Raw genomic sequence first — 26,565 nt, 5'->3', positions numbered from 1 at the left:
GCTGAATGGTTTCCTTCCTCTCCGGCAACTGAGTTAGGAAGGACGCCTGTATCTTTGTAGTGACTGGGTGTATTGATACACCATCTAAAGTGTAATTAATAACATCACCATGCTCAAAGGGATATTCAATGTCTGCTTTTTTTGACCCATCTACCAAAAGGTGACCTTCTTTGCGAGGCATTGGAAAAACCCCCCTGGTCTTTGTGGTTGAATCTGTGTTTGGCTGAGGGACCTTACATATAATTGTATGTGTGGGGTACAGAGATGAGGTAGTGATTAAAAATGATGCTTGCCATAAGAAAGGGGTTGAATCATTTCGAAAAACATAATTCCACTTTTAAACGATGGAGTATTGTGTGTAGGCCAGTGACAAAAATGTTCAACTTAATCCATTTAAAATTCAGGCTGTAACACAACAAAATGTGGAAAAGGTCAAGGGGGTTGAATACTTTCTGAAGGCACTGTATCAAGAAATGTGGATGCAGTAAGCAGTATTGCAGTAAAATCACCTCAAGCAAATGTGTTGATACACAAAGCAATTCAAACAACACTGAAATTGCATCAATTATGTAATTTTGTTTCGCAATGATGTCACCTTAATCCTTTAATAATCATGCCTCCTGAATCCAGGTGTTTGACATGGGGGAGGGGACCAGTAACTTTATGATCAATCTTTATCAATGTAGTAGCAGCATTTTTCCTACTTTGGTCATCATACTTTGATCTGGTTTAATCCAAATATCTTCTAATTTCATGAAAAACATGATTTTGACTGTTATTTACCTTAAACTTTCTTTCATGAGCATTATTGGTTTCAGTTTTTTGCCTTGCAACATTGGCGCACTTGTACAGTTGTTCAGTGTATGTGACTGGCTGTCTGCTATGGTGTCTGCAGACACTGCGCCGAGATTAGAAGAAAACACCATTTCTGCGGGGTATCCACTCGGCTGAAGTGGTCTTTACTGGTGTTCGACATTTCCCAGGTGTTTCATATAGCAGTCCGATGTAAAAAACAAATGACGCTGTAATACCGCCTTTATGCATGAAGGTAGCCTCTCGTAGCGTATTCGCCTCTGCCCTCAGCAGCACGTAAGAGCTCTACCACTGAGGAAACTGCATTGAGCCAGCCTTCTTTAGCACCGGAATGTTTTCTTGCTTTGTCAGCTGTGTCCTTGCAGCCTATAATGCAATATAGCTACCTCCGTATTGATCAAAACCACGGACTTTAAACTAGAACAGCAATTGATCAGACCGCCAGGGTTCGTTATCACTCATTTCCCCTGGCCCAGCTACACCCAGGACCAGCCTATTGCGGACCTTGAACAAGGGCGCTTCACGTTCACTTTTATTTTTTTGCTAACCGGTAAAGATGACTTTAAAATCCAATAAAAACGAACCTGCTGTCATACTTGAGCGGGTCAACAGCGCTCGAACAGCCCTCTCCGACCTGTACCTGGAGCAGCTCCTCCAAAATAAACCAAAGCCGGAAAAGGTAAGCGGTTTATCTACAATAAATTCATACCATTGCCATAAAAATATAATTATATAAAATGTCTTAATCAAATCAGCAGTAGGCCTATACGCCTATATGGAAGGCTGTATGTAGCCTACATTCATTCCTTGGTGATGTTGTAAAGCAAGACAGATATGTCCATCAACTTCATTGCATCAGTTCAAGACGCAGGGGGGGTAAGAGGATGCGCAGGTCAGCGCTGATACAACTCGGTTTAAGACGATCATCTTGGTGTTCATGTGCTTTTTGTGTTTTTCATATACATGATTAAATATAGGTTTAATGCTTTTCTTCACATTTTGCCATGAGGATGAGAGAACATTTTGCAGCTTCAAAGCTAATTCCCTGCTACTCTACACATTTTGGCATGAGGCTGAGAGAACATTTGGCGTTTTTTAAGTAACTGTTCAGTGAATATTCTGTTAACTCATTCTCAAATAATGTTGTTAGGAAAAAAGCTAACGTCTTGCATTTCAACACATTTTGCCATGGAGCAGAGAGAAAAATGTGCAGTTTTATTGCTCATCTCATGCTGTTCTACACATTTCGCCATGAGGATGAGAGAACATTTTGCATATTTAAAGCAAATGTCCTGCTACTCTACAAATTTGGCCATGAAGCTAAGATAACATTTTGCGGTTTTAAAGTAACTGTCCGGTGAATATCTTGTTAACTCATACCCAAATAATGACCCATCCTATATTCATATTTGTGGCCAAAGCATAAGTTGTAGAAAAAAAACACTTAAATAAACCCATCCCAAGCACACCATTTAAAAAATGCTTGTTATTTCCTCATAGAGGATGGCGTCATTCTCCTGAGGAAGTGGAGCTGGCCAGTCAGCGGTCTACTCGCATTAATATTTTGAATGGCCGGTATAAACCCACACCATTCTGGTGTTGGAGTACACCCACTCCATTCCATAACAGAAAAGTTGCTTTTAACATAATTATTTACCTTTTTTTTAAGGAAAACTGTAATTAATTATAGGCATATTTCATAAAAATCTGGAAACACTGGACAGGTACTTTATAGGTCGACTTTGGGCAAAAACGCAAGAGTAACAGCTTTAGACTATATTTTTTTAATACATTTTTTATTTCACCTTAATTTAACCAGGTAGGCCAGTTGAGAACAAGTTCTCATTTACAACTGCGACCTGGCCAAGATAAAGCAAAGCAGTGCCACAAAAACAACAACACATAGTTACACATAAACAAACGTACAGTCATATAACTGACAAATGCGCCTTCATACCAGGTAATTTAATGCAACAACAAAAAAAGGTGATGAATAAGATATTTGGCTACAGATCTTATCGATCTCTACAGCTTCCATCCAAAAACAAATGCTATGAAATGACGTCAACACATACTGGAGGAGTTAATGGCTAGCTACAAGTGGCTAGTTTAGCTAGCAAACTAACTACGTCGGTCGCGGTGCGCATTACCAGAATTACACATCACTGAACCGTCAACTTGACCTGAATATTGGGGCGGGACATGTGGCAATTTGTGGCAATTTCACCTATGTGGCAATTTCACCTATGTCATGCACATGTTCAAAGTTTCAGTCTAGGTCACTCCCAAGACATTACTGCATCATGAAAAATTCAGTGCTTGTCAAATCCCATCTTAATTTGCACCAGACAAGTCATAATAAGTAAGATTCAGTTCTGCTATTTCTCTAACAAGGAACAGAAACCACACACCAGGCACATAGAGGAAACAGGTTAACTGTTTCACAGCAATTGTAAATGAGAACTTGTTCTCAACTTGCCTACCTGGTTAAATAAAGGTGAAATAAAATAAAATAAAATAGAGAAGATACATGTGATGTCTACATAATGGATAGTTGTATCCTTTAGAAGAGGGGACTGACATTGGTACTCATAGACAGTATAGGCCTACTACTGTTTTTAACACTTCTTTCCACTTGTTTAGACATGTACATATGTTGACCATGTACAGCATCTCAATTCAACAATGTGTTACGCTCCTATAATAAGCTGCAATTACATCAAGGGATGTTTTCCAAACTGAGACACCTGCTCTGGATGTTTTAATATGGATTTTCATCTGTCTTCTTAATTATTTGTGATAGACTTCCACGTGTCTTTTAAGGGTCTTACAGCAGTAGTATGATCCCATTCCAACCACACAATTCACCATGGACCTTTGACCCCAAAGGTGAGGACTTAATGTTATCAGCCTCTTGATGAGGCACTACTGTAGTAGATTAGCCAGGCAGATTGTTAATCCCCTCAGTCCCCTAGATCAGGTTGACATTCTCAAATCCTTGTCTTTGTTTGCTTGCTTGAGTGAAATGCAGAGCCAGGTGTACCTATTCAACGCAGGCAGGAGGTTAACGAACAAACCCCTCTTCTCCTTTGTCTGTCTCAAAGGGGGATTTTTTGTCATGTGATGATTGGACAATAGGCCTGGTCAGGGTCAGAGGATTAGGGTTAGGGTGCATGGTAGAGCTGGACGATAGGGACAAAAATCCATATCGCGATAAATTGCCTGAATTGATGCAATACTGATCAATATAAGGATACATGTATTACATTAATGTGCACCCCATGAATGTGCTACTACTAGTTTGATGGTTGTAGCCATCAGTTGTCCTATTAACAATCACCCATATTCGCAAACTCTCGTGCCCTGTAGGGCCCCTACTGTCTGGAGTTTGATGGGATTTACTTGAGGAATGGGTCACCACTCTATTTTAGGCTACTGAGTGGTGCAGCGGTCTAAGGCACTGAATCTCAGTGCTAGAGGCGTCACTACAGACCCTGGTTCGAGCCTTGGTTCGATCCCAGGCAGTATCACAACTGTCCGTGATTGGGCGGGGCAAAATTGGCCCAGTGTCGTCCGGGTTTGGAGGGGTAGGCCATCATTGTAAAATAAGAATTTGTTCTTAACTGACTTGCCTAGTTAAATAAAGGTTCAATAAAAACATTTTAAAATGGACGTTTATTGTCCGCATACACAGTTTAGCAGGTGTTGTAGCGAAATGCTTATGTTACTAGCTCCTAACAATGCAATAAAATGTCAACCAATTCAAATGCAATGGACAGAAAAAAATACAAGAAATCAAGAACGATGGGATAAATCAGATTAACAAGCCACTGTAGGAGTAAGCAAATTCAATCTATATGTATGAGCACAGGTGTCTGTATATAGCCTTGCTACACTTTTTTCAAATGTCTTTTTACTGTTGTGTTATTTCTTTACTTACCCACACACACACACACACACACACACACACACACACACACACACACACACACACACACACACACACACACACACACACACACACACACACACACACACACACACACACACACACACACACACACACACACACACACGCATACCTTTTTTTTTCTTTTTTCGCACCATTGGTTAGAGCCTGTAAGTAAGCATTTCACTGTAAGGTCTACACTTGTTGAATTCGGCACACGTGACAAATAAACTTTGATTTGATTTGATTTGAGAATTGATACAAGATCAACTAATAATGATATGGACAGCAGTAGACGTATTAGAGTAAGCAATGTCGAGAATCCAGTGTATGAATAAATATACTGTGTGTATAAACAGTGTAATTCAAATGCAATGTACAGTAGTAGAAATATTCTGATGATCTAAGTCGGGGATACAATATTTAAATATGCAGTGTGAAACGGGAATTGACCCGTGTTTCAACGTCTCTATAACATAGGTTCCAGTGGCTCACTCTGCTTGATCAGTGAAGGAGGAGCAAACGAGGGAGGGAGAAAGTCAGCCAATCAAGTTCGAAAGAAGTCATGATACTTCCAAAAAGGAAAACATGTCCTCTGATTGATACGTTAAACAAAGTATGTCTGAAAGTGACATTGAAGTAGCAACGTCAACATTGTGAAACGCTGAGTGCTGAGAAGGGAAGCCTTGCATGGACTCTTTCCCTGACATCATGGGTAATAACCTAGTGCAGAGCCTCATGTTAAAGTGTACCTCAACGAGAAGCTGAAATGTGAAATCTGCATCTATTGTGAAATCTGGAATATCGTAGAGATGAGTGCTGGTGTCTCGTTGTTTGCATGTCTGTGTGTGTGTCCAACATTGACTTTACTTTTCCATCTTTGTGATGCTTGCCTTGGACTGCAAGTGTGTATTTTGCGTCTGTAGCTGAACTGAAAAGCGACTCTCGCCAGATCGATTAGAGTGCAGTATGTTTGTAAGGCTTCCTGTGTGTGTTACCCGCCTGCCGTGTGCAGACTCTGCCTGCTCCTGCCTGCCACACACTGAGTCATGTTTCACTAGAGACTAGCCTAATCATCCAGGCTAAAGAACTGCAGCTTTCTATAAATAGACACATAGCCACGTCTGCCTAACACACAATGTCTCCCATCCTAAACCCCTGTGTCATTGGTGCAGTTTAACCCTATCAGTCCAGAGACCCCAGCAAAAATGGTCTTTTCATTTATCTGACTTTCATTTATCTGCATGTCCAGCCCTTATATTTAATAATCCCTTTGGAGGTGCTTATATTTGTCCTGTTATAGACAAGTGTGTAATGGATATGTGTTTTTTCCATATCCCAACTCCCCCTGAGACACCCGCAGAGAGTGGGGTCACGGCCAGGGTCGCCATTGTACAACAATTAGGATTAAGTGCCGTGCTCAAGGGCACAGCAACAGATTTATCACCTTGTTGGCTCCGGTATTCAAACCAGCAACCTTTCAGTTACTGGCCCAACGTGCTAGCCTCGAGGCTACATGCCAATGAAGTCCTTTTGGCTGCAAGTAGAACACAAAACAATTTGACATAAACAGTTGCAGTCATGAGTATCATTGACAAATGTAAATCAATCAAAAATAGGTCTGCCAAAGCAAAAACCTGATAAAAATGAATTTATATGAATGCTGTAAGTATATAAATTGTTTGCTCAATGGGAAATGAATATCCAACTAGTTAGTGACAACTGTTTGGAGTTTGTGACAGCAACTATGTGAGCTTATTGCAAAATTAGAGACACTATTTCCTGGGACTTCCTATGATCTTCTATAGAAGAACCCCGTACTTTCTAACGACTCTTGTGTAGCTTGTGAGCATCATAGAGCAGAACAGGTGCAGGTTCGTCAGCCTCAGTTTTTCATAGTGACAGTAGCTTTTAATAGTTCGTAGCTCAAACCATTCGGGACTCTACAGACTTTTTGTACAAAGTACGGGCCCCTTCGGGATCCATCCTTGTTTCACAAACACCACTCTAGCTCAGCCCCCGTAATCACACAGACAAATGTTTGGTATCTACAGATGCAGAAGAAATAGACAAATCCAATGGTACAACAAGTTAGAAGTCCAAAACGTGCAGGCATTACAGTGGGACTCATTGGATTAAACAGACAGACACTAGAACATTGTGAATGTGCTTGTGTTACATCCCCTCATTTAAACAAAAAACATGACCCCATGAACAATGTAGCTCTCTGATTTCATATCAAACTTTGCTGGCCTTGTTATCCCTCAAACATGATTACAGAGACATTAGATCCAGTTTCCACCTTAAACTATTTGTCTAGCAGTATTGTGCTGTTGCTGTTTCACTGGAACACTTATTCTTTCAAATGGTGTATTCACAGCCATCTTCAACACTGGATTAGATTATGGGAACCACAGACAAATGGTGTATTCACAGCCATCTTCAACACTGGATTAGATTATGGGAACCACAGACAAATGGTGTATTCACAGCCATCTTCAACACTGGATTAGATTATGGGAACCACAGACAAATGGTGTATTCACAGCCATCTTCAACACTGGATTAGATTATGGGAACCACAGACAAATGGTGTATTCACAGCCATCTTCAACACTGGATTAGATTATGGGAACCACAGACAAATGGTGTATTCACAGCCATCTTCAACACTGGATTAGATTATGGGAACCACAGACAAATGGTGTATTCACAGCCATCTTCAACACTGGATTAGATTATGGGAACCCCAGACAAATGGTGTATTCACAGACATCTTCAACACTGGATTAGATTATGGGAACCACAGACAAATGGTGTATTCACAGCCATCTTCAACACTGGATTAGATTATGGGAACCACAGACAAATGAAAGAACACACAACAGTGAGCCTTATAGCTGTCTTGTAAAAAAAACATGGCCCTGTTGTTTTTTTATACCCCTCCCCCACTTTTTCCACTTTTTCCTTTTCCCTTTCAATAACCAAGCTTCCTTCAGAGATGGAAGAGGAAGCGAGAAACCCCACTCACTGTTTTCTTTTCTCTGTTTTTTTTTCTGGTTCAATTAAAGTCGATGAACTTAGTAGACCAGACCTAGCTGCTATTGCATTGGTGTCTATGGGAGACACACCCAGTTAAGTATACCGGAACAGACCATTTTTTTCAATGGTAAATGGCCTGAGTGAACTATCTTCATTTGTGAACATGTTTACTTACATTGATCCGTACATACTTTGCGTCGGTCACTGGTGCACGACTACAACTCCCAGAGGCCTCTGTTCACACAATGAGATCAGGGGTCAGCACCAATGACTCACTTGTACAAAAAAAAAAAAAAGGATTCAAGACAGCTTGTTTTTCTTTGACTCAGAGATCACGTGACCCCCCTCCCCTCTGACACGGCTCAGTGCAGTGGAAGTAGGAAGCCACAGAACGACAGAGTGTTTTTCTTCTGGGAGACTGTGAGTGCCAAGGAACTGCCCAGTTGAATACACCCTGGCACGTTGGAGCCTGTAACTGTTTTTTCAGATAGCGTATCAAACTAAGTTGCATTCCTGACTCCTTGACTAGTTCAGCAATATGAGATAAAGGGGGTTATTGAGAATACTTAGTCTCCAACATTAGGAGGGATAATACAATGAGTAGCTGTAATATTTGAATAATGCTATATTCAAACTTTGATACCTGCACGAGGAGGACTACGCAATGTGTTTACTGTTAAACTGCCAATACCTACAGTGGGTGCCTGCCTAATTTCACTGTAACAGCATAACGAATTCCATATTTCACATTAGGTAGTAACAGGACACTTTTGGCATGAGGCACTGTTTGGCCTTGTCACCGGGATATGGTGCCAGTCATTTATTATGTTAAAATAAAAGAAGATACTTTAGCTTTAACTGGACTGTTTTGATAGCTCACTTGGTAAATTATTTTTCAAACTTTATTGGGTATTGAAAGGTTGTAAGCTCTCCTTTTATGTCTCACTTTAGACGCACACCTTTTTGATTCTTGTTTGTAACTATGGAAATGGGATCTTATTAAAAAAAAACATTTTTTAAACTTGGTCCTCACTTCAGAAGTTCCAAAAAACGCTTCAGGAAAACTGGAGCTTGTCAATTATACAAAGGTGATCTTAAAATCCAAGACTAGTGGACAGACAGTTCATTGACTATGAGAGGTAAAAGTGGGAACCATGTGTGCCTTGGTCATCATTAACACAACATTGGAAAATAAAATATTTTTGCAACTTTGTAAGTTCAGCTTATTCAATAAATTACAGTGCTGTGTGTTCTCCTGCTATTCTCGGCTGTTTTCTGCTATTACATATATTAATTATCCAGATGATACCAGTTGACCTTTAGACCAAAGTCTGACGGTTTCCTTTAGACATGTGACTTCCCTCTCAGTCCAACCAGGGTCAGCACTTTGCAGGAGGATTTATTGGAGGCTGAGTGAGCCCTCCCTGTTTCTGTATGACTCAGTTCTGTCTGCTGAACAATATGAGTAATGTAATGAATGTTCAAGGCTTCAACCTGTTTGTCTGTATGATGGTGAAACTGTTAAGCCCCAGGTGTCTCCTACAGGACTGGTCCGTCTTAGTGGATAAGCAGCATACTGCGCTCTATGCACTCTTTACTGCATTCTATGCCCTTGTGTGGGGATGTCTTTTCATCAGAGTTTATTGAGGGATGCAGTACAGAGAGAGCTCTATTACATTGATGACAGGGACTGTTTCTACTCTCCTATTACTGGTGTCCTGTAAATATCTATATTATGTTGCAAAGTAAACAACATGTTTACTTACATTGACCATAAGACACCTCTAAGCTTTCCTTGAACACTGCAGGCTAGTCCACATGGTGTTAAAGTGTGTGTGTGTGTGTGTGTGTGTGTGTGTGTGTGTGTGTGTGTGTGTGTGTGTGTGTGTGTGTGTGTGTGTGTGTGTGTGTGTGTGTGTGTGTGTGTGTGTGTGTGTGTGTGTGTGTGTGTGTGTGTGTGTGTGTGTGTGTGTGTGTGTGCGCGCGCGTGTGTGTGCGCGCGTGTGTGTGTGAGACCTTGTTCTGTTCCCTCTCAGACAAACGGTGAAGGGAAGAGGAGGGGGAATCCTGACTCTGCATGACTCATGTTAAGAGGAACCACCCGCTTTCATATGTTCTCATGTTCTGAGCAAGGAACTGAAACGTTAGCTTTCTTACATAGCACATATTGCACTTTTACTTTCTTCTCCAACACTTTGTTTTTGCATTATTTAAACCAAATTGAACATGTTTCATTATTTAGTTGAGGCAAAATTTATTTTATTGATGTATTATATTAAGTTAAAATAAGTGTTCATTCAGTATTGTTGTAATTGTCATTATTACAAATATATTTTTAAAAATCGGCCGATTAATCGGCACTGGCTTTTTTGGTCCTCCAATAATCGGTATCGGCGTTGAAAAATCATAATCGGTCGACCTCTGGTACATAGTGAGAGACGGTTCATAGTGAGAGAGGTTCCAAAGTGAGAGAGGGTACTTAGTGAGGGAGGGTCCAAAGTGAGAGAGGGTACATAGTGAGAGAGGGTCCAAAGTGAGAGAGGGTACATAGTGAGAGAAGGTACATAGTGAGAGAAGGTACATAGTGAGAGAAGGTACATAGTGGGAGAGGGTACATAGTGAGAGAGGGTACATAGTAAAAGAGGGTACATATTGAGAGATGGTCCATAGTGAGAGAGGATCTGTAGTGAGAGAGGGTACATAGGGGGAAATGGTAAATAGTGAGTACTTAGTGAGGGAGGGTCCAAAGTGAGAGAGGGTACATAGTAAAAGAGGGTACATAGTAAGAGAGGTCCCATAGTGAGAGAGGGTACATAGTACAAGAGGGTACATATTGAGTGAGGGCCCATAGTGAGAGAGGCTAGATAGTAAGAGAGGTCCCATAGTGAGAGAGGGTACATAGTGAGAGAGGTGGTTCATAGTGAGAGAGGGTACATAGTGAGAGAGGGTACACAGTGAGAGTTTCCAAAGTGAGAGAGGGTACAAAGGGCGAGAAGGTACACAGTGAGAGCGGGTCCGTAGTGAGAGTGGGTACATAGCGAGAGAGGGTACAAATAGTGAAAGAGGGCCCATAGTGCGAGAGGGTACACAGTGAGAGAAGTTCCAAAGTGAGAGAGGGTACATAGTGTGGGAAGGTACATAGTGAGAGAGTGTTCATAGTGAGACAGGGTCCCAAGTGAGAGAGGGTACATAATGAGAGAGGGTACATAGTGAGAGAGGGTTCGTAGTGAGAGAGGGTCCATAGTGTGAGAAGGTACATAGTGAGAGAGGGTTCGTAGTGAGAACGGGTACATAGTGCGAGAAGGTACATAGTGATAGAGGGTACATAGAGAAGGGGGGTACACAGTGAGAGAATGTACATAGTGAGAGAGGGTACATCGTGAGAGAGGGTACATAGTGAGAGAGGGTACATACCGAGAGAGGGTACATGGTGAGTGAGGGCCCATATTGAGTGGGGGCCCATAGTGAGAGAGGGTCCAAAGTGAGAGAGGGTCCATAGTGAGAGAGGGTACATAGTGAGAGAGGGTACATATTGAGACATGGTACATATTGAGATATGGTACATAGTGAGAGGAGGTCAATTGTGAGAGAGGGTGCATAGTGAGAGCGTACACAGTGAGATAATGTACATAGTGAGAGAGGGTACATAGTGAGAGAGGGTACATATTGAGAGAGGGTACGTAGTGAGAGAGTGTACATAGTGAGAGATGGTACGTGGTGAGAGATGGTACATCGTGAAATACAGTCCATAGTGAAAGAGGGTACATAGTGAGAGAGGGTACGTAGTGCGAGAGGGTACATTGTGAGAGATGGTATATATAGTGAGAGAGGGTCCAATGTGAGAGAGGGTACATAGTGAGAGATGGTATATATAGTGAGAGAGGGTCCAATGTGAGAGAGGCTACATAGTGAGAGATGGTATATATAGTGAGAGAGGGTCCAATGTGAGAGAGGGTACATAGTGAGAGATGGTATATATAGTGAGAGAGGGTCCAATGTGAGAGAGGGTACATTCAGTTACAAGGAACAAGGAGAGACTAAAACAAATAAGATAAAGGAAATGCCTTTGTGAAAGTATGATGATGGAAGTAACAGGTCATTGCCATTGGAGTTGTTAATCATTTTTATGGCCTTGTAGTTTTCTCTCAAAGACATCATCGCCACCTCCCGTTCCTTTAGCCAGTGGATCTGACTAGACTAGACAAAACTACTGGCGTATTGATTTAAAAAACTATGACAGATTCCCCCTTCTTATAGGATTAATTATTTTTATGTGAGTGGATAACTGTGAAAACAAAGCTGTCAGAGTCACTGAGAATTCATTTGTGTCAGCATTGTGTGGTCAAACACATTGAACACATTCTTAACCTATCTAAAAAGAAAAGTTGTTTCTGTTTGCATGGTTGACGAAGTCACCTTGTGATTTCTCTGAACTAATGTTATTACTTTCCATGTCCCTATACAGCCTGAGATCGCTAACAGTAAAGGAACACTAGCAGTTATCTATGAAAAGATAATCAAACGTATCTATGTTAGATAACAAACGTTTTCCGCCGTAGCTGGCAGCTTGTTCCTACAGGGAGTATAGGAGACTTCATTTCATTATTGCACAATAATGCTGATAAGTAACCTTTGTCACCCTGGGGTCCATGTACAGAACAGTCTGGGGCTAGATTAGTATGATGGCCATCCCATCCACGTGAGTGGTTTTACTCATCACTGGCAGGGCGAGCAATGTGATAATGCCCATGTGGCTGGGGGCAGTGAAAGGGATTTAGTTAATGTGATAAAAGCATGTGTAATGGAGGGACATCCAGACAGCAGAACAGGCCAAATCCCACAGGAGGTCCCACTTCAATTATTGCTGTGTGGAATTCAGGAAAGGAAAGACTCCAATCTGGACTAAAAGAGTCTCATGGTGTACATTTGGATCCATGTTTTGAATTTGCTGACGTGGTATTTCATGGTCATAAAAAGGTCATTAACATAGTGTACTTTTTGGTGTACTTCAGCATTTGGCATTGGATTCAATCAAACCTGGTTGAAATGGAACGGTTGGAGTGGAGGGATCACCATTAAAGGCCACATTCCTCTGAGCGACATTACACACCGTTCAGTGTTCTCACAGCCAGACAGCGGTCAAATAGTCAAGGTCGTTATTTGTGGGTGTAATGTAAATGTCTTCAACTTTACGAGCGATTTGTTTTTTCATATCAATACTTTTCTTCTTAAACACGAGTTCACTCAGGCGTAGCCATGACAACCTTTTGTGTACCAGAGTAGCGGACATGGGTTGTCCCTGCCTAATGAGCTGGTGAAAATGTGGAGTTAATTTTCAACCTCGAACAGATGCTGAAACTGCAAATGAAACATGGCTGTTGGGGTGCAGATGAAAAAAGCTTTTAATAACGCCACTGGAAATGCCAGTGTTCTAATTCTGAAACATCAGATGATCAGGACGTTTAGCTCATTGTAACAATGTATTTATTTATTCCTAGTCCACAACATTTTACAAATTGTAGCTGTACTGCTGCAACTGGCAACTATTTATCGTTTTGAGTTGTTTGGGTGTTTGGCACGAGGTAGTAAAAACATTTTTCATGATTGTACTGCCCCACAATTTATAAAAGAAATAGGGCCAACCATTGACACATAGTAACCTTCCAAACTTGGATGTTTTGGACGGATTATGAGATTTTGCCAAGATGATAATCCAAAATGGCATTTTGTATAGGAGGAATGCATTCCGCATTCCAGTTGTGTGCACAGTGGGTTTTTCACCCCAGTTTTTCACCCCAGTAAGCCATGTTAATGAATCCATCTCCTATGCCTATTGATGTTAAGTGTTGACATGTTTTTCCGTAGGGGCTTATGCCAGCCTATGAGACAACGGGAGCTGAAGTATACACCAACGGCAGTGCTGGTCACATGAACGGAACTGAGCCAACCAGGATGCGTGAGGTGGCGTTTGAAAAAAATCCCTCAGAGCCCATGGTAAACCATTCAGATGCCAATTCCACTCTTTTTTTCTCTCTCAGTCCCTTTCTGGCGATCTCTCGCCGTTATTTCCCTCGTCTCTCTATCTCTCAGTGACTCAATCTGTCATCTTGAGGAAAGATTGTCATGTGTTTTTTGCCTTTAGGGGGTGACTCTAAAATTGAATGGAAAACAGAAGTGCACTGTGGCCAGAATATTACATGGGGGCATGATACACAGACAAGGTACAGAACTCAACCACACTGACTGACACACTGAAGTGATTGTAATGAATTTGTATTAGAAAAGCAACAGTATTCCCATACTTGTAAAGCAAATAGATATTAGTTATTTGCCTGATAACACTCTTTGGTCATTCTGATCCTCTGTACTGTGCTGATCATTTGTTGTCCATCTCCAGGTTATCTAAACGAAGGGGATGAAATAGCAGAGATCAATGGAAAGAGTGTGGCCAACCAATCTGTCGACCAACTGCAAAAGATCCTGGCAAGTCGCTACCATCTCTGTTTTAACACAAACTGTACCGAAGAGCATTCGGCCCCTGAGAGAATGGGTGACATGTTGTAATCTCACAATCCTAGTTTTGAGAGTGTGGAGTGTAAGTCAAAATGGTCGTCATCCTCCATTACAGAAAGATACCAACGGAGTAGTCACAATGAAGATCATCCCCAACCAACCAAGGTGCTCTCCTGTGTGTGAGGTAAGCCAATCAATGACCCATTGGATCTGCACATTTTCCCCTTTATGAATGGACTGATTTGTTCATTTTTATGCACCCTGACATCTCATTTCAACTGCATGCACGATCAAAGAAATGGTTCCTATTCAAGCAGGGTTACACTCTGTTGTTGTACTAGTTCTGCCATGATATCCCAAATGATTTCATCAGAGAAATACACCAGGTATAGTACATAGTGTAATAGTATACCCTTTAGTTGACAAGGGGTTGACAGTCATTACAGAGGGCTTCAGTCACTTTATTTAGTCATCTATTGGTGACTCATAACCTACTCTGGTCACGTGTCATATCGTCATCTACACACTGTTCCTATTATATTTTGACCATATCAGCAAATTCCTTGGATTATTCACTACCACCATTGTAATAAGACAAATAAACATGGTTCCGCGGTGTTAAGGTTCTTTCTCTACGATACCATGCTTGAAGCGTAACCACGCCTTTGATACGGTACCATCCTGTACCTCCATTCATGTCTTCTCCCAAATTCTCTGGATTAAATCGAGTTTTGTCAGGCGAACCCTACCCTTAAGACAATGAAAGACACAGATGACTATGCAACCATTAGATTCCCCTAATGGTCTAATATACAGATCAGCAGTCATGTTAGACTGGCGAACTGAACTGAAACACGTTGGCAGTGCTCAGCGTTTCACTCTGCCATCTGCTGGTCACATTATGCAATCATATCTCCCCCATCAATCTGCCTCTCAACCTAGAATAATTCAACATTTCGAGAAATGAGTTTCATTTATGAATGTGAACTAATTGGAAAACAGTGTTGTAGCATGCATGTTTGTCAAATCCATAATAACAGAAGCATGTCCATTGTCCAGGCATTATGATAACTGCACAAATAGTGTGGTCAGTGATGAGAGTCTAATTCTATGCCCTTTGGCAATTGATATATTAGTAGCATGTCCTAAACTATATTGTAAATATATACAAAACAATAAACTTTTACAGACCAAATCCCTCCTGTGGATGCTGCTAGGTCCTCTGTGGGTTGCATCATAGAGCATACCACAGGAAGGATCAATAAATATTACTCACTAACATCTAGGATGCTGTTTAGACAGGTACATTTAATCTGAGCCACAGTACTATCTCCTGAGTTAATTCAGAATAATATACAATTTTGCACCATATGCTGGAAACTGCAGTGCTACACTTCATTGCAACAACTATATCAACCACAATGCACAGATGGCGAACATGATTTCCCAGTTTCCAGACAAGGCATCGTGTCATTTCAGCCATCTCTATGTGTGCAGCAGTTCTGTGTTACTTCCTCCACAGATGTACATGAGGGCTCAGGTTGACTACGACCCTGCCAAAGATGACCTCATCCCATGCAAAGAGGCAGGGCTGAAGTTCAAAACGGGTGACATCATTCATATCATTAACAAGCAGGACCCGCATTGGTGGCAAGGCAGGGTGGACAGCTCTACCGCCGATTTCGCTGGACTCATCCCCTCCCCAGAACTTCAAGAATGGTAATGGTACACCAAGTAGGAGAGTCCACCCACTCTGATTACCTGTAAAAAAGCTATTGCCCGAACGTTGCTTTAAGCACTGAAATTGACATGCATATTATTCATGTTAGCTCTCTGTGTATATCCTAGGGCCAGCCGTGCTGCCCTGTTCTGAGCCAATTGCAATTTTCCTAAGTGCCTCTTTGTGGCACGTGACCACATGACTAAACAGTAGTTCAGGTGCGACGAAACTAGGGCCTGTAGGACCTGCCTTGTTGATAGTGTTGTTAAGAAGGCAGAGTGACGCTTTATTATGGACAGACTTCTCCCCATCTTAGCTGCTGTTGTATTAATATGTTTAAGCACTGAAATCCCTAGAATCCTCATTTAGTTTGTTGAGTGAGTCAGTGACTGACATAACAAGAGAAAAACTGCTGATGCACAACTAGAATTAGAAAATGCACCTTGTGTATTCTATTACTCTAACTCTCAACATTACGTTGAGACCCGCTCTAAAATATTCCGTGTGTGAGTAACCCCCAGTCTCTCCTCTCTGCTCCAGGCGGATGGCAAGTAAAAGCAAGGCCACAGAGGGCACCCAATCCTGCAGCCCCTTTGGAAAGAAGAAAAAGTGCAAAGACAAGTATCTGGCCAAGCACAGCTCTAGTAAGACTTGCCATTTGTTTATACCCAATACAAACTTGAGAACTACCTATACTAACTAGATGTAGAATGTTTTTGACATTGCATGGCATTGTTTTAGATCCCTAAACCACCAATTTATATGATTTTCTCCCTTGTTAGTCTTTGACCAATTGGACGTGATTTCCTATGAAGAGGTTGTCCGGCTCCCTGCCTTCAGCAGAAAAACCTTGGTGCTTATTGGTAAGCCCCATATATGATCATCATAAGCGAGACCTGCCTGCCTTAACCCTAATTTTAAACCCAATATTTGAGATTGTCACACTAAAAGTGGTTAGATGAACCTCTCTCTGTGCAGGTGCACCGGGTGTAGGAAGGAGCCATATCAAAAACCTGTTGCTGACCAAATACCCAGGGAAGTTTGCCTACCCATCACCACGTAAGTAAGGCCTTTACTTCTAATGGTCTTCTATCTGGTTTGAGAGCAATTGGTTTTCCAAAACCCACCATTAACTGTGGCTCGATCCAAACAACAGACACCACCAGACCCCCACGTAAGGACGAGGAGAACGGGCAGGAGTACTACTTCATCTCCAACGACACCATGACCAAGTGCATCACTGAGAATGAGCTGTTGGAGTATGGCAGCTTCCAGGGGTTCATGTTTGGAACCAAAATAGAGACTATCCAGAAGATCCATGAGCAAGGAAAAATCGCTGTGCTGGATGTTGAACCACAGGTAGGCATAGAAATAACTATTTACACAAACCCAAGGTTAGCAGAGCAAGGTATTTGTTTCAGGTGTCAGATGAATAACAAGATGGTTTGGCTTCTTGTTTATTGGTTAGTTAGCAGAGCAAGGTATTTGTTTCCTGTGTCAGATGAATAACAAGATGGTTTGGCTTTTCTTGTTATGCAGACATTGAAACTCTTGCGGACAGCAGACTTTGCACCTCTGGTGGTTTTCATTGCACCCACCAACTCAGCTACTCAGGTACGCTACTGCTCATTTCTTACATCCAGGAATGAAGGTGATTTCAGTTAAGGACCATTTACAATATGGCTCTCTCCAACCAATCACACTACGGCATCAACATTTTCAGTCTGTAATGAGATGCTGAACCCCTCAGGAGTTTGACTTTGTAGTCTGATAACTTGTACCTTTCCTTGTAGTCAGAAGCGGTGCAGTTGATCCAGAAGGAGTCAGATGCCATCCTCTCCAGCTACAGCCACTTCTTTGATGTGCAGCTGGTTAACAATGATGTTGATGAGAGTGTGAAAGGAGTGGAGGAAGGGATAGAGCAAGCCACCTCCACCCCACAATGGGTGCCTGTTTCATGGGTCTACTGACCTGTGTACCCCTGAACAACCATCATATATTTAACCAAACCTGGGCCAATATCCACAAAGTGTCTCTGCGTGCTGATCTAGGATAAGCTGCCTTTTAGATCAGAATGGGAGAAGATTATGGCCAGACTAGTAACCGAAAGGTTGCAAGATCAAATCCCCGAGCTGACAAGGTTAAAAAAATATTGTTCTGCCCCTGAACAAGGCAGTTAACCCACTATTCCTAAAACGCCATTGAAAATAAGAATCTCTTAACTGACTTGCCTAGTTAAAGATCAAATAAAAGATCAGCACTCCTACTCTTGAGGGGCTTTGTGAATACAGACCCTGGTCACTCATACACCATTCTTTGCATAGCAGCTAATCACTATGTAATTGTAACTTAAGTTTCACAGAAGCAAAATAAAAGAGCAATAGATATTTTATTTCAGAGAAAGTACAATGAACCCAACCAAGGGGATCATTTAGATGTTTGTAAAACCTTAGTGAATCAGGCTGTTTAGGTGCCAAGTGATTGGTACCAAACGACTGCAGATAGGATTGTTAGTCTATTAACAATTAAAGTGGACCACTACTGTGAAGGCAATGCCACTACCTGACAAGTGTATCAGTATCCTTAACTCTGGTTTAATAGTCATGAGATTTTGCGTAGCTGTATTAATATACATGGTAATGTACTAAAATACAGGGAGACATGTTCTACATGAAATTGTCAAGTCAATTGTCAAGTGAAGAATTTTTTTAACAACCTCCAGTACTGGTCTCAACTCAGAAATATATACCTGTCATGATGTAAGGCATTCTCAAACAATTAAACCCCCACCACCCCATATTACTGATTGAAGTTTCACACTCATTTGGTGCGAAAGGTAGGTGGGAATAAGAAATGACATGAATTATTCACGCCATCCTTTATTAGACTAGTAAATAGCCTCAGATCCCAGCAACTAGGTAGAAAAATGACACTAAGGCAGTTACAAAAATAACATTCATTTCAAATGACAATTTATGATCACAGCTGGTTTCTGTATTTACAGTACAATATAAAATAAAACCGATCGCATGTAGAGGTACACAAATACTGCTGTCAACACAGGGAGTACTTAAAACATTTAAAAACTAAATGTCACTGCCATGAGTACAAAAATATGGTCATACCGTGGCGGTTGAGATGGCAACCATTAACCACATGATCACAAGCCTTACCTAGTCCAAGCCCTTTATGATTATCCAGGCGCGGCCATTCTGGACAGACTTGATTAACATAAAAGGTTTAAAACTCTGGGTTCTTGCTATGCCTGCTGCCTCTTCAGCGCCCATTGCATCTGTTAGGTAAATATCACCAGGCACTCATTCTATGGTCCTTTTCATTGTCCATGTGCTTCATAAGCTTTTCACTCTGCTTCTGCTTCCTTCTTTTTCTTCTTCTTCTTCTTCTTGGCACTCTCACCAACCTGTGCATAAGAAGAGATTTGTTATTCCTTTGGCTAATGTTTAAAGCAATTCAAGTGTCCTAAGTGAAAACGCCCTCTACAGTTTGAGGATGTTGGGTGTAACTGTAGTGACTTTGCTAACAAAATAGGTGTATAAGATGTAAGGAACCAACATGACCAAATGTGCATGCTAGAAAAACACCCGCAAAAATGTAGCAGACTGACTCTCTGAAGAAAACAAGTAGGTTGGAAAGGGATAACTTTCTGCATGGGATATATAAACATTCCAGTGCAAACAAAAGTCATAAGGAAGGCACTCCATTAACTGGATGTATATTAGAAAAATACTGCTGAAAAACACAAGATGTCACAGGGAGAGACCAGAGCCACAAGGTCATACTGCTGTCCATTCAGACCAGAAGCAGAAACACACCTCTCCGTCTGTCTCTGCTGCTGGCTCCGTATCAGCTTCTAGTTTCTGCTTCTTTTCCTTCTTTTTCTTCTTCTTCTCTTTCTTCTCTTCTCCCGACGGAGTGGAAGGAGCCGAGGGTGCTGCTGCATCACTGTCACTGTCTTCGCGCTTCCTCTGAAAGACGGAGACAATGTTTAGTCCATCTCAATGTGCGCATAAGTTCATACATGGAATAAACTATACCTTATTTGGAGTGTGTCCCAATACTGATCAATATCAAACCAATCAATGCCAGAGTATCAACTCATATAAGCATACCTTTGCTTCACCATTTCCGTCAGCCGTGGATTTGGACGCACTGAAAAGGAGAAGGCAACATGTCACTCTTTGTATTAGACTCATTCCTTAAGACAGATTAACAAAATGCACCTACACGCTCAAACTACTAAACAACTGTTGACAAACATTTGAATTGCAAGTTAACACACATGAGTGGAAATTAGTAGCTATGAATGTTCACACAGCTCAGCTGCCAGCCAGGCAGAATGCATAACCAGATCTCTGCTGAGCTATGAGAGTTGATGTTGCAGACTGACTCCCTCAGAGACCACAGGGCAGACCAGAAAGGGATAACTGTCTGCTGACTAGAATCACAACATGCATACCAAACTGCACCATCAAGGCCCCTACCAGACTGGTTTCACACCTGTAATCTACGTAGCCCTCCTTCCAGTTCGATGGAGTGCTGCCATTGGCTTTGCCATGTTTGTCCAGCAGACCCTTCTGGATCATCATCTTCTTCTGGCTGGCCTGTTCATTACAAATCAGAGTTGGAATCTTCCTGATACAGGACTAAAAGCATAAACTGTTATACTCCCATGTGGCTCACACACCAGGGTCGTGAGTTTGAGTCCCACGGAGGACCAGTATGCACTCACCACTGTAAGTCACTCTGGATAAGAGCAGCTTCTAAAAAGACAAATGTAAATGAGTAGACTACCAATAGTTTGCACAAGAGACATTACCTTTGGGCCTAATCCCCACTTGCGGGGATAGGTGTCTCGTTCCATGATGACTCTCTTGATCTTGGCCACGACCCCATGGTCACATGTGGAGATCACTGCAGTCGTCATGAGGGCAGTAGCTGGAAAAATGAAAGGAAACAAACTTGAGGTGGGAACATAAATATACATATGGAGAAATGTGGTTTTTCAAAGCCATCAGTCAAGGGTGATAGATAATAGGTCATCTTTGCACATAGTGCTAATGCCATCTACAAGATCATCATGTGGCCTTTTGAAAAATCACCTGCATTGCAGAACAGCATAATTCTATTGCTCACCTATACAAATGGCCTCTCCTTTGGTCGTTATAACCACAATATCCTGGTTGATCTCAATGCCATCCTCATATCGCAGGACACCTGGCAGCATGATCTTTGCGCCATAGCAGATCGCATTCACCTGGGGAGAAAAATCATAACTCATTCAAAGACTTGTTCAGTCCTCTACACAGGGTCACGCTTGGAAAATGACAGTGACTGTCAATTAAGAGTCAGAAAACAAAAACTCACTGCACTGTCTTTCATGACCAGACGCTTGTGAGATATTAGAAGCTTTTCCAGTGGGTAGATGACTCTGCGAAGGTACGTCTCGTCCTTGTTGTGGTCATACTGCCATTGAGCATCTAGCACATCGTGCATGGTCACCAAATTGTCCTACAGAGAACACATTCCAACATCGAATGAGTTCAAAATACATGACGCATTAAGCAGAACATAGCCCTAAGTATCAATATTCCCATAACATGTTGGCTAGAGTGGAATCAAGTGGCTGGCATGTCCACTTTCTATTCAGAGCCACTCTATGCCATTTCTGTGCCAAAGAATAATTACCAGGACTGGGGAGAGGCCCAGAACCGAACTCAACACTTTGGACCGTACAATGTAACCAGACAAAACACAGCCAAAGGAGTATGAAAGAGGTACGAGACTCACCCTCTCTCCCAGAACACCAGAGCGAACTCTCCTCAGCTCCTGCATCTGACCACCAACACCCAGGAGGAGCCCCAGGTGGACACACAGGGTCCTGATGTAGGTCCCAGCCTCACAGCTCACCCAGAAAATACCTGCAACAACCAATATGGTTAGATTAGCATCTCTAAAACAGCAGTACTGACAAAGATTTTTAACCTCCGCATAGGGAAATAAATAATTGGATTCCTCACCTAATCTCCTCTCTGGGTCATACTCAATGAGTTTGCTTTCATAAACGGTCCTAACTCTCAACTGCCGCTTAACAGCTGCGATGAGTGGTGGTCGCTGGAACAAAGCCCCTGTAAGGGTTTCAATACCCTAAAGAAAAAAAGCGCAGGATTACCAACAATGTCCCAAAACACTGGTATAACACCAATTTCTTTACTAATGTGTGATCAGGTGTGTCAACTCGTCTTTGTTTTGCAGGGCCCTCCAGTCCTACCCCTTTCTCCACCACAAGCTGCCCCAGTAGAACACTGAGGTGGCAAGAGTGGCTAAAACAGGCATGAGCACCACAGAGAAAGTAGGACCCTAGCAAGCACTCAGAGAATGGATAAACACGATCATCATCTCACATCCATGTCAAGAGGCAGTAACGTATTAAAAAAACAGTCACCAATTTATTGGCATACTTTTACAGTTAAATTACAAACTCTGAACCATGCTAAGACTAAAAACTGCATTAACAAGAGAACTCACCCTAGCAAGTGTGTGCTCATTCTCAATAGCATTGTGCAGCCGAACAATTCCCACATACTCTTTGCCTGAAACAGACGGCAGAAGAGTAGTAAGTAGAGGCCAATCTTAATGTGTTTGTTTACATCACCATCAGGAAGTAAACATTCAGAGCAGGAAGGGGTTGGGCATACAAAGGATCTCACCTGCACTCTGCTGGGACTTGACCAGTCGTGTGGCTCTGTCCACACACACAATGAGGCAGCCTGTCACCTTGGGGTCCAGGGTGCCACTGTGGCCAGTCTTCTCCACTCGCAGGATACGTCGGATCCAGGCCACCACCTCATGAGAGGAGGGATTGGCAGGCTTGTCCAAGTTGATGAAGCCAGTCCTGAAAGTCACATGGATCGAGATGGGGTTTAGAGTGGAGCCAAATTAAATCAGACAACGCTTCAATATTTTAAAAGGGAATCAGTTGTAGAGCCTAGAGATCGGACGATTATTATTTTTCAGCACCAATGCCGATCATTGGAGGACCAAGAAAAGCTGATATCGAATAATTGGCCGATTTGTATATATATTTGTAATAATGACAATTACAATACTGAATGAACACTTATTTCAACTTAATATAATACATAAATAAAATCTACTCAGTCTCAAATAAATAATGAAACATGTTTGATTTGGCTTAAAAAATGCAAAAAACGTGTTTGATAAGTGCAATATGTACCATCTAAAAAAGCTAACGTTTAAGATCCTCGCTCAGAACATGAGCATATGAAAGCCGGTGGTTCAATATTCCCAGTTAAGAAGTTTTAGGTTGTAGTTATTATGACACGTCGACTATTTCTCTCTATACCACTTGTATTTCATATACCTTTGACTATTGGAATTTCCTATAGGCACTATAGTATTGCCAGTCTAATCTCAGGAATTGATAGGCTTGAAGTCAAACAGCGCTGTGCCTCAAGCATTGCTAAGAGCTGCTGGCAAAACGCAGTAAAGTGCTGTTTGAATGAATGCTTACGAGCCTGCTGCTGCCAACCACCGCTCAGTCAGACCGCTCTATCAAATCATAAACTTAATTACAATATAATAAACACAGAAATATGAACCTTTGCTCATTAATATGGTCAAATCCGTAAACTATCATTTCGAAAACAAAATGTTTATTCTTTCAGTGAAATACGGAATTGTTCCGTATTTTTACGAACAGCCGGCAACTCCAAGTCTAAATATTGCTGTTCCGTTGCACAACCTTCAATGTTATGTAAAATTCTGGCAAATTAATTACGGTCTTCACACAGTTCACAACAAGCCAGGTGGCCGAAACTGTTGCATATACCCCAGACTCTGTCACTTCTCTTGCGCTCAGTGCAAGCAATTTCCCTAGTTAATATTGCCTGCTAACACCAATTTATTTTAACTAAAAACACAGGTTAAAAAAATACACTTCTGTGTGTTGATGTTAAGTAAGACGCGGGGTTTATAGTTAGGTACATTCGTGAAACGATTGTGGTTTTTCCGCAAACGCACTTTTGTTAAATCATCACCAGTCAATGATAATCAATGCGGTGCCTGTTATTTTATATGCAGCGCAGGACAAGCTAGTTGACCTAGTAATATTATCAACCATGTGTATTTAACTAGTGATTATGTTAAGATTGATTGTTTTTTTAACAAGATAAGTTTAATGCTAGCTAGCAACTTACCGTGGCTCCTTGCAGCCACAAGGTCCCTTTGACGATGCACTTGCAGTTTCCTCGTGGGCCGCAATGTAATCAGCATCCAAAAAAGACGATTACCGATCGTTATAACTTGAAATAGGCCGTAATTAAAATCGACCTCTAGTGGAGCCATCAGTCAAGGGTGATAGATAAGGAGTCATCTTTGCATATAGTGCTAGTGCAATCTATTTACATTCATCATGTGGCTCCATATCTGTTTTTACAAGACTGAGCCAAAAAAGACCAAAAGTTACCTGACATAATCCTGAATGTTCCTCTTCAGAGGGTTGGAGCCGTTTGGCAAGGGTGTGTAGTGAGCTGTCCTGATGTTGAGTTTGTCAAAATTCTGCATGACGAAAGTAGTCAAGGGGGGAGATGATAGAATTAAGAATTTACCTTACAAATAACCAAATGTAACTGCATGGAGGGGATGTGATCAGGAGTTTATGCTCGTCTTAGTTGTGGCCGGTCCCTTAACCATTGCACCAGCACACCTGCCCCCAACACCGTTAACCCCAGTAGAACACTGGGGCAAAAGCATAGAGTCAAGCCGCTGAACCCCCTGAGTCAAGAACAGACACAGGGGGCTGCAAGGCCAGGGCCAAGCAGCACTCAGCGAATGGATAAACAAGTTCATCATTTCAAAAACAACATCTTGCTTTTACAGATAGACGACAGGACAAGAGTAGACAAACTCACTTTTAGCAGCAAAGGCCATTGAGACGTGTCCAAACTAGCAACTCTGGACTCTGGTTTGATGAGGAAATCTCCACTCTCCTGAATATCCTGTATCCCAAAAATTAGGAATTTAGGAAAAATGTACGCAGACGTTTATACCATTTGAATCTAACAGTGAACAAAGCTTGTAGCAACTGGTGCATCAGTCAATTACTGTAAGGACTTACCCCAACTTCATCAACAGCAACTGTCTTTTCCTTCTTCTTCTTCTGCTTTTTCGCAGAGTTCACTTGAAAGGAAAAAAAACAAATGGATAATATTACTTGCCAGCAACAAACATGTTTTGTTCCCTGACGTTTCCATACTGGATTATTCCCCTAAGTTTTCAACAGAAGTGCATTGTCGAGAAGAAACTTGTACATAATGTATGCACTTCGTTGGATGTATACCCATGCACATCCCGTAAATACGACTAATACAACTAAACCCAATCGGAGAGTAGAGTTTACCCGGCTAATTGATAGATAGCTAATAACCGTCTCACCAGCATACCAACCCTAGATTTGGCAACGCGCTCCCACGTGGCAGACACGACGGGCACGTGGTACTTTGTGTGAATGTGCCTTCACGGGTAAATTTTACCCAATTATGTACGGTGTCCGCAGTTACAGAAACGTGTATAACGACACATATACACAACTCAGATATTGCAAGTAAGCAAGTTAACTTATTTGTTAATTAATATGAATGAATTCGCGGTACCGTTTCAGACCACGTGGCCACCATGCTTTCAGCGTCTGGATGAAACCTTTAGTTGCGTGTGATTATTAACAAAATGGCGTAACGCTAGCTAGCATAAAGTTCCGAGGCTGCCGTTGAGCACGACTGTTACACCACATCGTGTACTTTGTTGATAGTTAGCTAACTTCGTCATTAGTTACTTGCCACCTAGATGTGTACTAACGGTATTATTACTTACTGTATTTAGTAACTACGTTACCTATGACGACTTAGTGGTTAAAGTTAGCTAGGCATCTTACCATCAGAATTCAGCACTATTGCAATACCATGATCCGGGAGTATGCGCATGTAACTTAAACTAGATACATCAATTAATATACTGCTATAAGTGTAGCTAGTCTGATAACCACATGGTTTACGATGGGTCATGCAAAGTTAATGGGAACGTGGCCGCCTGTTTGATCATGCCTCAATGTTGGGTGCAGTGCTGCTAGTAGTATTTCACAATTTCCTAGTAAATAAACATATACAACAAAGACCTAAAATTCCACAGCAGTTGTAGCTGGCTACGTTGAAATAAGATTGTACTGTTAGACTCTGCAAGGGTTACTTACTTTGTACGTCCGCCATCTTCGGTCTGCTGTGCAACTGACTTCAGACAACGTGTGTGTTCAATGGGATCCCGGATGGCACGGAACGTGTTCAGTACGCATGACTTTTAAAGAAAAGGCCCTAATCGCCTCACCAAGCCTCGCGATAGTTCATTCCAAATCCAACCAAACGAGAAAAAGTAGGTCGAACAGTGAGCGTCGCTTCAACAAATATGGTAGTATGTGTAATGCTATGCGCTCGAGAGA

The 26,565-nt window shown here is 41.8% G+C and overlaps 2 protein-coding genes and 5 non-coding genes across 7 annotated transcripts; 1 reads left to right on the top strand and 6 right to left on the bottom strand.

Moving 5' to 3' along the window:
- The first annotated feature begins 1,075 nt into the window (after nucleotides 1–1,075).
- Nucleotides 1,076–18,836, top strand: LOC124006648 (55 kDa erythrocyte membrane protein-like). The gene is made up of 12 exons (XM_046316695.1): nucleotides 1,076–1,492; nucleotides 13,670–13,798; nucleotides 13,947–14,025; nucleotides 14,202–14,287; nucleotides 14,433–14,501; nucleotides 15,840–16,036; nucleotides 16,578–16,681; nucleotides 16,820–16,900; nucleotides 17,016–17,096; nucleotides 17,194–17,396; nucleotides 17,577–17,651; nucleotides 17,831–18,836. Exons 1-12 carry the CDS (start codon nucleotides 1,370–1,372, stop codon nucleotides 18,005–18,007), a joined length of 1,404 nt encoding a protein of 467 aa, XP_046172651.1. The 5' UTR covers nucleotides 1,076–1,369; the 3' UTR covers nucleotides 18,008–18,836.
- Nucleotides 18,837–18,974: 138 nt separating this feature from the next.
- On the bottom strand, nucleotides 18,975–26,422 carry LOC124006647 (H/ACA ribonucleoprotein complex subunit DKC1-like). The gene is made up of 15 exons (XM_046316693.1): nucleotides 26,323–26,422; nucleotides 25,195–25,256; nucleotides 24,989–25,075; nucleotides 24,544–24,635; nucleotides 22,766–22,950; nucleotides 22,584–22,648; nucleotides 22,076–22,202; nucleotides 21,846–21,976; nucleotides 21,423–21,566; nucleotides 21,192–21,312; nucleotides 20,875–20,993; nucleotides 20,556–20,659; nucleotides 20,168–20,207; nucleotides 19,871–20,023; nucleotides 18,975–19,458 (listed from the first exon to the last, which is right to left on the bottom strand). The coding sequence occupies exons 1-15, from the start codon at nucleotides 26,336–26,338 to the stop codon at nucleotides 19,399–19,401; spliced, it is 1,506 nt and encodes a 501-aa protein (XP_046172649.1). The 5' UTR covers nucleotides 26,339–26,422; the 3' UTR covers nucleotides 18,975–19,398.
- LOC124007572 lies at nucleotides 21,065–21,142 on the bottom strand. Its single transcript, XR_006833953.1, has one exon. It is a non-coding gene; the product is annotated as a small nucleolar RNA SNORD83 (small nucleolar RNA).
- LOC124007578 lies at nucleotides 21,654–21,786 on the bottom strand. The gene has a single exon (XR_006833959.1). It is a non-coding gene; the product is annotated as a small nucleolar RNA SNORA36 family (small nucleolar RNA).
- Nucleotides 22,276–22,459, bottom strand: LOC124007584. Its single transcript, XR_006833964.1, has one exon. It is a non-coding gene; the product is annotated as a small nucleolar RNA SNORD17 (small nucleolar RNA).
- On the bottom strand, nucleotides 24,417–24,496 carry LOC124007573. The gene has a single exon (XR_006833954.1). It is a non-coding gene; the product is annotated as a small nucleolar RNA SNORD83 (small nucleolar RNA).
- On the bottom strand, nucleotides 24,722–24,934 carry LOC124007583. Its single transcript, XR_006833963.1, has one exon. It is a non-coding gene; the product is annotated as a small nucleolar RNA SNORD17 (small nucleolar RNA).
- Nucleotides 26,423–26,565: the final 143 nt, after the last annotated feature.

Source organism: Oncorhynchus gorbuscha, linkage group LG20, assembly GCF_021184085.1.
Source record: "Oncorhynchus gorbuscha isolate QuinsamMale2020 ecotype Even-year linkage group LG20, OgorEven_v1.0, whole genome shotgun sequence".
NCBI lineage: Eukaryota > Metazoa > Chordata > Actinopteri > Salmoniformes > Salmonidae > Oncorhynchus > Oncorhynchus gorbuscha.
Note: the sequence above shows the minus strand (reverse complement) of the source record. Positions and strands in the feature narration are given on the sequence as shown.

Coding starts and splice junctions, on each gene's coding strand:
- LOC124006647 (XM_046316693.1), bottom strand. Junction 21,977..22,075: donor TGACCCAGAGAGGAGATTAG/GTGAGGAATCCA, acceptor TGGTTGTTGCAG/GTATTTTCTGGGTGAGCTGT. Junction 19,459..19,870: donor CAGCAGAGACAGACGGAGAG/GTGTGTTTCTGC, acceptor TCTTATGCACAG/GTTGGTGAGAGTGCCAAGAA.
- LOC124006648 (XM_046316695.1), top strand. CDS start 1,370: ATGACTTTAAAATCCAATAAAAACGAACCTGCTGTCATACTTGAGCGG. Junction 1,493..13,669: donor ATAAACCAAAGCCGGAAAAG/GTAAGCGGTTTA, acceptor GTTTTTCCGTAG/GGGCTTATGCCAGCCTATGA. Junction 13,799..13,946: donor AAAATCCCTCAGAGCCCATG/GTAAACCATTCA, acceptor TTTTGCCTTTAG/GGGGTGACTCTAAAATTGAA.